Genomic DNA, 12,019 nt, shown 5'->3' on the forward strand with positions numbered 1-12,019 from the left:
AGTAGCTAGTTCTATTAGACTCTCTGTAAGGTCCTTTTTCTTTGGCATTCTTTAGACACTCTGACATTCCATACTCACTAGAAGGCTTGACACATGGAACACAAGTTTCCATGCATTTTCCCATCTGGACCACGAACAGGGTCATTTTCTCTGGTACAGAAAAGTATTCCATTCTTTGCACGATCCTGATACTCACTGCAGAGTTTCTAAATAATGAAAATGAGACAGTTTAGATATAGTTATCTATTCTGTTTATTCATTTTATTTTTTAAAAGATTTTATTTATTTATTTGAGAGAGACAGAGAGAGTATGAGAGTGAGTTGGGAGGGGAAGAGCAGAGGGAGAGAGAGAGAATCTCAAGCAGACTCCATGCTGAGTGTGGGGCCCAACGCAGGGCTCGATCTCACGACCCTGAGATCAGGACCTGAGCCAAAATCAAGAGTCGGATGCTTAACCAAATGAGCCACCCACGGCGCCCTCTGTTTATACATTTTAGATGCTGTTAATTAAAGATATCAAAGAAAAGGAACTAAGGATAAAAAATAAAACTTATAGGATTTAGGATCATCCCAAAATTTTGTGATATTTCTCTCCATGTAATAGTTACCCATTTAAGTATTCAGCAAATGTATTAAGGGGATATGACTATAAATGTGATTTAGCTCTTTTATCACTCAAGTGGACAGGATAAGGAATTGCAATATAAAAAGCTGAGAGATATGACACAGGTCTGAGTTAAATTTGTACAAGCACAAAGGGAAGAATGATTTATGGAAGTACAGAGAAGAGTTTATAGCTGAGGTCTCTATCTTTAGGATGTGTCCAGGTAAACAATATGGCAAAAAGGTCCTCCAGGAGGAATTACAACTTATATGCAAAGACAGAGGGACATAAAAGACCATGTTATCTTGAGATCATCTATTATTGTCAGGAAGAATTAGCTGGATAAAGAGAGGAAGGTTTGGGAAGGGGTCAAAAAGGAGACCTTGAAGATTAAGTCAAAACTAGATCACTGAACCTAGAAGGGAATTTGGACTTTATTCTTAGGAAATTGGAAAATGATAAATATTTATAGAAGAGAAGAACATAAGCAAATCTGTTTTAGAAAGACCACCCAGCCAGCCAGATATGTGGGGATTTGAGTGACTGGAGACTGAAGTTTGAGAAACTATAGGAGAAAATAAGGAAAGGAAGGGAGGGAGGAAGAAAGGAAGGGTGAAGGGAAGGAAGGAAAGAGAACAAGGAAGACAAAGAGGAAGGAATAAAACCGGAAATGAAAGATAAAAGGATTGTTTTGATTTCAGAAATAAAATTAAAGGATTGAAGAGAAGACATCAGTTGAAAGTGAGGCTTAGACATTACGATGGAATTACATGAAGTCAGCTGCTTTATGAAACTGTGAACTACACACTACAGAAGGTGGGCGAACACTCACTGTTAAAAATAAGTTACATAGGAGTGAAATGGTCCAAATAGCCTCTAGGATACCCTCAAACGTTGGCTTTTCCTAAGGCCACCGAGTCATGGAAATATTTCCCACTCAAACAGTGTGGAAGATGAATTGAATCTTGAGGACTGAGAAAGCTGTTGGCGAGAAGCACAGAGGCCAGGCAGGATGCTAACGCATCAACACAAAGGAAATCTATGAGAAGTATGAGCTAAGTTGGTAGCAGGAGAAAAAAAAAAAACACAAATGACTAGTTAAGAGATGTGTGGAAAGTAGAATGTGGTACGATTTTAAAGGGAGAGTATTAAAATGATACATAGAAGACCTCCAAAACAGCTACCACACATATTAAACTTTGAATTCAGATGATGCTTTGATATATTACCTTTGTTTAGGAACTATTCTACTAATATGACTTGATTAATTTTCTCCAAATAGCGCTAAAAATTGTAATGTTGTAATTATTCTTCTAAATCTTATGAAATAGTAACTATAAACTGCTTTCCAGAAAATCCATCAGTAATGAAGGAAAAACGAACCAATATCGAAAAAGCATTGTAGAGTAAAATGCACACACATCCCACAAAAGTCATAACTAAATTGATCAAACTAATCATCACCTCAATTTCTCTCTTAACTTTGACTTTTTCTTCAGTCTTCCTTAGGTTTTCATGTGCTTTATTTTTTTCTTCTGAAAAACGCTGTTTGCTGGAGAAAAAAAAACCCAAAAATGAATACATGAATACAGATGCTTCAAATCCTCATGTTATAAAATAGTCATTTAGGGGGCTCCTGGGTGGCTCAGTCGGTAAGCGTCTGCCTTCAGCTCAGGTCATGATCCTAGGGTCCTGGGATCGAGCCCCACGTGGGGCTCCCTTCTCTGCCTAGCAGGGAGTCAGCTTCTCCCTTTCCCTCTGCCCCTCCCCCTCTACTTGTGCTTTCTCTCTCACTCTCTCTTTCAAATAAATAAATAAAATTTTTAAAAAATAAGTCATTTAGGTGCAGGTGGAAAAACAGCTATGTGTTTATGAGTTCTAGAACAAACATTTTCCAATCATCTTAAGGCTCCTTATTAGATGGAAATCTTCACTCTTTCTCCAAAGAATCCCTTTTATTTTGCCTTCATGTATAACATTTCCTTCCACAGCAATGACTGTTTTTGTCATCTTGCCTTCTTTTAAATCTTCTCAGCTTAAATTCTGCCTTCTTTAAGAAGACAGTCCAGACCTCAAAGTGGAAATGAACTGTATATCCGTCATTGTATCTTCATAGCTGAATATTCTCTTACGGGATAGTTCTTACTCTGTCTTGCAACGTGTTTGTGTGTGTGTGTGTCCATGGCTTATTTCTGCTATTTAACTTTAAGCTTCTTGAGAGCAGGGATCTTCATTCATACATTCATTCAACATTTGGCTAGTAACTATTCTTTGTCAAGCGCTGGCCTGCTGCTATATATATAAGACAGACACATACACTGTGTTCCTGGAACTTAGAACCCAGTCAACAAATAGTCATAGCAATAATTACCAGCTGTGATGATTGCTATGAAATAAAATTATTAAGAGTTATAAAGATTGATTTCAATTAAGAATTTCAGGAGGTCTTATCCAAAGAAGGGTAATCTTGAAATGTGATCCACAGAAGAAGAGACACTAGCTGGCCAAGATTGAGACAAACTGGCAGCAGGACAGCATAAAGGGGAGAGCTTCAAGAGTTCAAGGATCTGAAAGAGTGACAAGACCTGGTCTGAGACATCTTCGTAAATGCTGTAATTTACATGTTGTGGGATTTGTGCTTCCCCCCCGGGTCAGATGCCCGAGATGAAAAGATAAAGTTAATCCAAGTCACATATAAACATGAAGTTTTTGTGGGCGACAACATCTGTTTTGTCACAATGGGATAATTACTGAAGGAAACAGTCTAAGTCTTGATACTTGCTTTTACCCTCATTCTGTATTATGACTATCTTGTAAAAAGGCTTACAAAGGTGGTGGGAGGAAATATTAAGAAGTGTTTTGTAATCCAGTCCTCTAACTGGAAAATAGAATCCATTTGTACTCAGAAACAGACATACATATTAGGATCTACTTACTAGGTGATATCATGGTTTGTAGAGGACAGAAAACTGCTCAAAAATTTTCAACAACAAAGCAGCACCTCAACATTATTCTTACCATTCCCATCAATCTCCACTTTACCTGTCCTATACCTCCAAAGAACCCACACCTGTACTCACAAAATTTCAGCACACAGGGCACATTTGTTGCCATGCATCCTGCCATCAGGGCCACGAATTGGGTCACTCTCCCGTGTACAATAAAGTCTTCCATTCCTCACTTGGGTTTCATATTCTTTACAAAAATCCTGCAAAAAGGTAAGTAATTACATTTAGCACTTCTCTACTCTTTAACATAGAAAATACATATCATGGATTTATAGCCAAAGAATATCAGGTCTAGAAGGTGTTGGTAAACATATAACATATTAATGAGGATTAATGAGAAATAGTAATTATGTTATGAAATTACTACATACCTGTATCTACTATGTGGTATATTTATTAAAAGATAAAAGAGCGGTGGGGCACCTGGGTGGCTTAGTCAGTTAAGTGGCCAACTCCTGGTTTGGCTCTGGTCATGATCTCAGGGTCTTGAGATCAAGTCCCCCTTGGGGGGGGGTCTGCACTCAGCGGGGAGTCTGCTTCTCTCTCTCTCTCTACCCCTCCCCCCACTTGCACACGCACTCTCTCTCTAAAATAAATAAATAAATCTTTAAAAAAAGGTAAAAGAGCCTTATAAAAAATAAGGCTGAGCAAATATCTCATAAAACTAGATAGCTCTTATTAACTTTCAAGTCTATGAAAAAAAGATTGCAAAAAATAAAAGATCTTTCAACGAATCCCAAGATAGACATAACAAAATGCAGCTGCCAGGACAAAAGAAAAAAATTGCCAACAAGCAGGCTAGAGAATCTGTAAGATGAGATGCTTAAACACTATTTAATATGGATCAAATCAAGAACAATCTGGTTTGGTTTGCAAGGAAAATGAATAAGGTGGCATCCATTGTCCTCTCTGTGACTCTGTGGCCTTTACTGTTGTTCACTTTTATGTGCTCTGCCTCGTTTATGGATGTCCATTTCTAATACAGTAGGTGGAAAGCACAGAGGGTGAATCTAATTTTCCTTCACTCCCCACTGGAGATAGGTAAAACACCAAGATTAAAATTTCAATTTCAATTTCAAAGGCTGTGACTTCCCCAAATAACCCAAGAAAGGTTTGTATCCAGATTTCCCAATGCTTTGGTTTAGTACTTTCGGATTTTTCTCTGTGTCTGGAAAATTCTACTATCTGAAGTGAAGACTAAACTTCATATTTATAGCTATATTTATATCTCTATCTACCCCAAATTACTGTAAATTTAGGAAACTCTATGTCAATAAACATGTTTGGTAATGGCATATATTACTACATAACTTACAAAACACAACCTACAAAAAAATGCTTCTCTGAGCCTTTTTCAACAATGTGACCTTCATCTTCCATTTCAGCCAAGAAAACATGAGCATAAAGAGTATGGTTTGAAGTGGGAAGACCTGAGCAGCTAGACTATGCTTCTAACTCCTTGGGAGATCACAGCAAACACCCATTACCGTAGACACCTCTATCTTACCAACTACACAATGAAGTTTTTGGAATAATGCTCTTTAGGGCCTTTTCTAGATGTAATATTCTCAATGTTTAAAATGTAACATATTTCATTAGGACACTTTAAAAAAGAATCCTAATTGACTCCTAATAAGAAGGCATTTGTTTTTGGAGGAGCAGTGGGTGTGCTCCAAACTTCCTGGTTGTAACAATCTAGGAATAAAGACACGGAAGACAATCCCCTGATAATCATAGCATGGTAGGAAAATTACTGTTCAATGGTTCCCATAAAAGAAACAATGATAATTTCAGTTTATAAGTTGTGATTCATCTGAGGAGATTCTGAAGAAATGCTTTTGTGAGCAACCCACTGACGGGTTAATTATGGGGCAGATATTGAGCCATCACCATAAAGCAGTCGCATTCAACACAGTCACGTCCAGTGACCCCACCAAAACAATGACCCCAGCCACAGAGGAAAAGAGGGAAAAATAAACAAGACCTGATGATAGATAATGGAAAAGAACTGTCCATGTTTATGGAGTAATAAAATGCTCAATATTACAAGATGACCCAAAGGTTTTGACTGAAATTTAACAACCAAAAGAACTGCTTTTCAAATCTCAGTTAGTATTGAACAAATTACTGAGAACATGTTCCTTCATTGAAACTCTGTTGAACACCCTATTTAGGGTGGGAAATGTGCTTGATTGAATAGCATCATGAAGTAGAAGTTTAGTCCTTGACTACCAAAAACTAGACTTGTGTCCATCCTTAGGAAAACATATGCCCATCATCCACAAAAATAGTATACTTGTTGTGCTGTCTCTCCCAATTGGATGGGGCCCCCCAAATGTAGGGCGTCCGGATGGAGTGGGGGCTGGTGGCACGAGTAGTGAAAGAATTCACCCAAGGCAGAACAAAAGAGATAAAAGTTTGTTGGATACACTGCAAAAAAGGCCGGGAAGGATAGCAAAGTAAAGACTGTCTGCCACGAGGCAGTGGGCGAAGGCTGTATTTAAAGGGGGAAGGACAGGAGGTGTGGGAATGTATGGAATTTTCCTTTTTTGGTACCTATGTCTGGGTGTAAGTAGCCCATTGGTTAGTTAGGGCTGATGGATATTTTGAGGTGGTCGCTTGATGGGCCTGTTTGTATTCAGCCAGTGAATACTGTACTCAGTATTCACTGTGGGCCCTTTTGCCTTGATCAAGTTTCCATTGTTCAAGCCTGTTTCCTTAAAAGAGGCCTTGACACTTGTATTAGCACTACAGGGTATAGGGTGTGGAATCACATTCCAACAAGAAGGTAAAAATGAGGTCCTTTATCCAACCTCCTTAATTCGGGACAAAGAAATTGAGGCCCAGAGAGAAGAGATGACTTGGTCAGTTTCACACAGCCAGAGCATAACAAAACTGTGGGTAAAACTAAGTTGTTCTGACTTCTCAACAAAAAGCTAGTCATTTAGCAAAGTAACTGCTATCACTTAGAATGAAAGTAGGGTTTAATAACCTTGGTGATTTAGGGAATCCAAGCTGTATGACCTACAATGTTTATTCAATTACTAAAAGGAACAATTTTTCATACTAAACAAATCGTATAATAATTTGAAAAAACTTAATTTTAAGGGTACTTTAAAAACCACAACATCAATATTTGTTTGATACCTTTCTTTAAACAGAAGCTAGACCTTTATAAATGCAGGCCTCATTGTAATAACCATAACAAATAACTCCAGTTTGTATCAATGAGATGATACATAAAATGCACCAGTGGATACACTGTTTAAAAGACTCTAGAATTATTTTAAAGTTATTCCTGTCTAATTTATATTATGTTGTATTAAAAAAAATTTATTCAAAGCAAAATTAATCTAAGCCAGAGAGAAGTCTGGTGGAAATGAAGCAGAATTTAATTTGCATATTTTCTGACTGATATTCTTTCTTTCCCTTTTTCTTAAAAATAGCATATTTTGAACTTTAGGTGGGAAATGCAATTTTAATCTAATGATTAATATACTTGAAATAGTCAACTTGGGGAAGTTTGAAATTAAGGGAAACAATTTATTGTAAAAATTAAGGACAATGACATTGACTTACCTCAAAGATTCAAGCTTAACTTTGTTAATACTTTGGCCACAAGATCAAATTATGTTGGTGAGGAATTTACCTTTTCGGCACTTCGTCGAATTCTGGTTTCACCTTCTCTTTTGGCGTTTTCTTGAGCTTCTTTTAAGCTGTTAAGAGAACAGTTGGTCAGTTTACGGCTCAATCATATTTTCAGTGTCCAGTCTGTGCTAGGCACTTTCATATCCTTGGCCATTGCTTGTTAAACCGATCCACTTAACATGAGACAAGCTTTTCCCCCGTCTCAAATTTGAGCCAGAAAATTGCCAAAGATAAGGAAGGGTGTGAAACTGACTCACTGACAGTCAATTAGAAGCTTTGTTCTGTAAAAGTAGATGGGTGTGACTCCTTGACTGACAAACAGAAGATTGTTGGGGAAAAGTCCCTTTAACTGGCAGAACCAAGAGCTTTTTAACACAATGCTGTGACAAGGGTGAAACCGAACTGAGCATTTGAAGTACTGCCATCCACACCCTTATGTAAAGCTTTTCTATACCTTGTAAAGTATTTGTTTGCCTTCATGTAAAATCACTGCAGTTAAAAAAAGTGACATTGAACTGAGCTTCTAAGTCCTCTCCTATCTATTACCTAATTACAGTCCCAACCGGAGACAGGCATTATTAGTTCTACAGAGGAAGAAACCAAGAGTTAGAGAAGTCAAATCTCTTTTTTAGCTAGTGTGTGAAAACAAACAGAAAGTCACAGAATTGGGGCATGTTGGAAAACTAAACCCACATGTCTCCTGATAAGAAAGTAGAAATTAGGCTTATTTCCTGTCTAGAAACCAGATATAATCACTGTTTTGTAAACCTGATAGGACGTGCCCTTGAATTCTCTGGCAGCACACTGTAATTTTCAAAGGCAGGTGTGAAATTTATTAATCTGTTAGATCTTTCTCTGTGATGATTTTAAAGATCCGTGGATGTAAATGGAGCACTTGAAAGCCTGCTGACATATAGAGAGTCTATATCTTGTTTAACAGCTAGAATATTAAAGACTCTTTGGATCTTCTTCACATCTCAGCCTCAATACTCACAGATGTCAGGCACTCAGAGAAAGTTAACCCTATCCTTCTCTTCCCTAAAGTTCCACCATTTATAGTAATAATGAAGGCAGCCACATGACATTATTATTATTATTACTTTAAATTAGATTGTCGCATTTAGTAAGAGTCTCTGTACATATACAAATGAAGCAATGCGCATCAAACGAATGACCTAGTTTATTCCAGGAAAGTGTTTTCTAAATTGTAAAATATTGTGCCTTATAAAATACTGTGCATTGTCCTATCATTATAATTAAGCAAATTAAGAGCCTTGAATTTAATAACTAACATAATTACCTTAACCATGCCTTTTGAGAAACTCTAGCAGATGATATGAATTAAAAAGAAAAGAAGCCATTCAGAGAGCAAGGACGATTTCACTTTAAGAAGACAAAGAATTGTATGCTTCATGAAAAGGACTGTATCTCTCTGTAGAGTGGTTCTCAGGACAGCAACCAAGTGCATCCTCATCAAATCCACCTACTTGGCCTGCATGGGGATGATGATACTTACAAGAGCTCAGCACACATGGCACACTTATTGCCATGTGTTTTGCCATCAGGGCCAAGGACTGGATCATGTTCCCTTGTGCATTCAAGTCTTCCATCCTTCACATAAGGCCGAAAAGCACTACATACATCCTGAAGAACAGGGAAAAGAACTTAACATCCTGATTGTAATGCATTCCACACGGTTTTCAGAATTTTATAGTACTCAGTGCTTCTCTGCCCAATGCACACTAGCCACTTAGAGCAGTGCCAGATGCCTAGAAGTAGCTCAGTAAGTGTTGCCTAATTCATGAGGTTAAGTATGGTACTCATTTACTTATTCATTTATTAGTAAACACAGATACCCTAGTATGTGTTAGAACTAAGGCGGAACACAGTCCTTGCACTCAACTTGCTCATGATCTACTGGATGACAAAAGAGACATTTAAAATATGATGTACTAACTGCCCTGATAGGTGCTCTAGGAGCATAGAAAGGGCACCAAACCTTGACTTAGGAAAAAACATTCAGCTAGAAAAAGTCAAGTGTGACATGTCTGAGATACTCATTTCTTTCTCCTATAATCATAAGTGCACAGAATGTTAGCAAAGGGAAAAGCTATTTAATCCAAATCTCATTTTTAGATATGGAAACACTGGTACAGTGTGGGTAAGTAATTTACCTAAGGTCTCCTGACAGCAAGTGACAGTGCTAGGGTTTCAATTCAGATTACGTGACTGAAGCATAATGCCCTTTCTACTATAAGTGTAGTTTCCTTTTGATGGATGGATGGATTGACTGACTGATTGATTGATTGATTTTTTTTTTTCATAGAAAGCAGAAATAGAGCTGAAAAGTCTAACTACCAAAGTCACCTGCTCCAGTTACAGGAACCAGCAACTGCTTTTCAGCTAAACAAGCAGGGCCCCATCTTAGGTAAAGCAAGAATTGCTTCCTTCCTAGTACCCCACCAAAGAAGGAAGAGGAGAGCATCTTCTTTCTCTCTGAAGTCAGCCTCCCAAGATTTCCCACCATTTTGACACTTGTCCTCACCTGCTCTGGATTATTGGTCTCACATTCCCCTTCACTTTTTATGCCAACTTGGGACCTGGTTTTACTGGAATTGAAAGTTAGTAGACACAGAAGTTTAGTATCACAGAACTTCCTACCGTTCAAAAGTAACTTATTGTCACTGTATTATAATTCTCCTTTGCCCTTGAAAACAAATGTCACATCGCATTCTTTTCCTCATTTACTCTTTCTAATGAGAGCCTGTGTTTATAACTTGGAGTTGAAGAAATAGAATTATGTTGGAGGGCTAATAAGAGTCAGGTCTATAAATATTATTTCTAGAATTTTCTTTCCTACGTCTAAAGAGGATCCATATCAGAAGAGAAGGAAAAAATACACCTTATAACTAAAAACAGCAAAGAACTATGCTGTTGTTGATGATGGTGTTTTAAATATACGAATTCAAGTTTAAATGATCTAACATCCTGCTCTATTATTCTTTGTTTGGGTTATGCTGACTAATATTTTAGTTGTCACGGAAAGTACCTTAAGTCCCAAGAATTAAGTTTATTCAGTCTAATAGAGCTTTAACGCTAACTGAAAACAAAACCATAAATGTAAAATACATTTCCTACTTTTTGAAAAAGTAAGGCAGCTTAAAACCACAGCCTCTGTATAACAATAAAAAAACAACAAAAGCAATATAAAGAGGAAAAGGATGTTATTAAAAGTTACAAGAAAAAAGTTATATCAAAAGATATCATCTGAGGGAAACAAAAAAAAAATTGAATCCCAATGTTATTGCAGAGTCCCCTAGTAGACAAAGCTAAGGAAGAAACCCAATGAACAGTATGGCTCTCACTGTATAATGAAGGAAGTATACCAGAAATTAGGGGTGAGACACTTAGACCTGAAGAGATTTAAAGAATCTATCACAGGATCCCCCACATAAAACATAGTAGTAATTAAATGTACAGTGTGCTCATAATAGTATTACAAAATACATATCTAATAAAACCTGTCTGTTCTCCCTATGTCTGTTTGTGTTTTCCGTTTATGTTGACCACTGGTGAGAGGTGAAGGCATCATTTCAGAGTGCATCTCTGAAAATGCAATAATGCAGGGATCAGAGTGATTTAATTCAGTTGTATTTTGGTAGAGATACTTATTACAAGGAGGGATAACGCTTGCAGAACCCTGAAGACTGAATATTTATCATACCTTTTATTAGTTTCAAGCACTGGTTGTTATTATGTGTGCAAAAAGTGGAGAGCAGACAATTCAAGACTGAGGCCACAGGCCAGAACCTGTGAAGCAGGTGTGCCATCTTGTTGACTGACAACCGACAACCAAACTTAGCACTGAGGGTGGAGAAAGAATCAAACGGGGACAAAATGTTGGACAGTGAGATGCTTTAGCTATGTGACAAAGGTCAAATCAATGGCAAGAAGTTCAATATTGAAAGTTCCAATTATCTACTCTAATATTATAAATTACTGAGCACTAAATAAAAAAATCATTTGATGATTAAATAATTCTCTGTAAAAAAAGATATACTCCTAGATAGATAGATAGAAAGGGACAGATGTCTGTCTGTATATGTATGTGTATATAAGTGTATGTACATACATGTGTGCTTATATGTGCATACAGGTAGATACTTAGATTTAGATCTATCAGATGTCTGTCTACTTCACAGAGATACTGATAACTCTCTGATAAACTGCATACAAAAGTGCTTTGTAAAATATAAAGTGTTGCACTTCATATTTTTTCCCTTAAGAATAGTAAAAGGAGTGGTCCTAATAATTTCTGGATGGCTAACTTTCACAAAATGAATTGATATTTTAAAGACTGTAGGAAAAAATTGTGTCATGTACTTGTATGGAGAGCATGCTTTAGGGAGAAAGCCTGCTGCAGATACTCACGCGTTCTCGGCACACAGCGCACATTTGTTGCTGTAGGTTTTCCCGTCTGTGCCACAAAGGGCTGCGTTATCGAAGGTACACATAAAATCCCCACTTCTCTCGTCTTTCCTGAAATCATCACAATTCAACTGCAAGAGACGTTATCAAGGAACATCAAAATATAAGAGATAAAATATTCCTTAGATACATAAATACGTGAACATTTTAAACCCACAACAATGTAACTTACTGGAAAACAAAACAGACTGAGGAGACTACAGTGCACGAATAACATCATGAATAACAAAACATGGCCCCAGAACAGAGACGTACTTAGATTTTAGGAGAA

The 12,019-nt window shown here is 37.2% G+C and overlaps 1 protein-coding gene and 1 long non-coding RNA gene across 4 annotated transcripts in view; one reads left to right on the forward strand and one right to left on the reverse strand.

Moving 5' to 3' along the window:
* LOC145722721 (uncharacterized) overlaps positions 1 to 10,795 on the forward strand; it is a 35,908-nt gene extending 25,113 nt beyond the window's left edge. Inside the window, exon 3 of the long non-coding RNA XR_014147195.1 lies at positions 9,587 to 10,795. This is a non-coding gene — a long non-coding RNA (uncharacterized LOC145722721). The remainder of the gene's footprint in view (positions 1 to 9,586) is intronic.
* Positions 1 to 12,019, reverse strand: part of SPINK5 (serine peptidase inhibitor Kazal type 5) — a 75,166-nt gene that overhangs the window by 39,582 nt on the left and 23,565 nt on the right. For 2 of the 3 annotated variants that reach the window (XM_031027365.2, XM_006732624.2), the window contains exons 5-11: positions 11,692 to 11,819; positions 9,806 to 9,869; positions 8,777 to 8,904; positions 7,262 to 7,328; positions 3,685 to 3,812; positions 2,069 to 2,156; positions 79 to 206 (exon numbers count right to left, since the gene is read on the reverse strand). In XM_031027365.2, the coding sequence (XP_030883225.2) occupies positions 79 to 206; positions 2,069 to 2,156; positions 3,685 to 3,812; positions 7,262 to 7,328; positions 8,777 to 8,904; positions 9,806 to 9,869; positions 11,692 to 11,819 (731 nt within the window). Of the gene's footprint in view, positions 1 to 78; positions 207 to 2,068; positions 2,157 to 3,684; positions 3,813 to 7,261; positions 7,329 to 7,714; positions 7,817 to 8,776; positions 8,905 to 9,805; positions 9,870 to 11,691; positions 11,820 to 12,019 lie in introns of those variants that run through there. The other variant, XM_081826882.1, reaches the window with a different exon arrangement.

Source organism: Leptonychotes weddellii, chromosome 7 (assembly GCF_054177405.1).
Source record: "Leptonychotes weddellii isolate Sample4059 chromosome 7, ASM5417740v2, whole genome shotgun sequence".
NCBI lineage: Eukaryota > Metazoa > Chordata > Mammalia > Carnivora > Phocidae > Leptonychotes > Leptonychotes weddellii.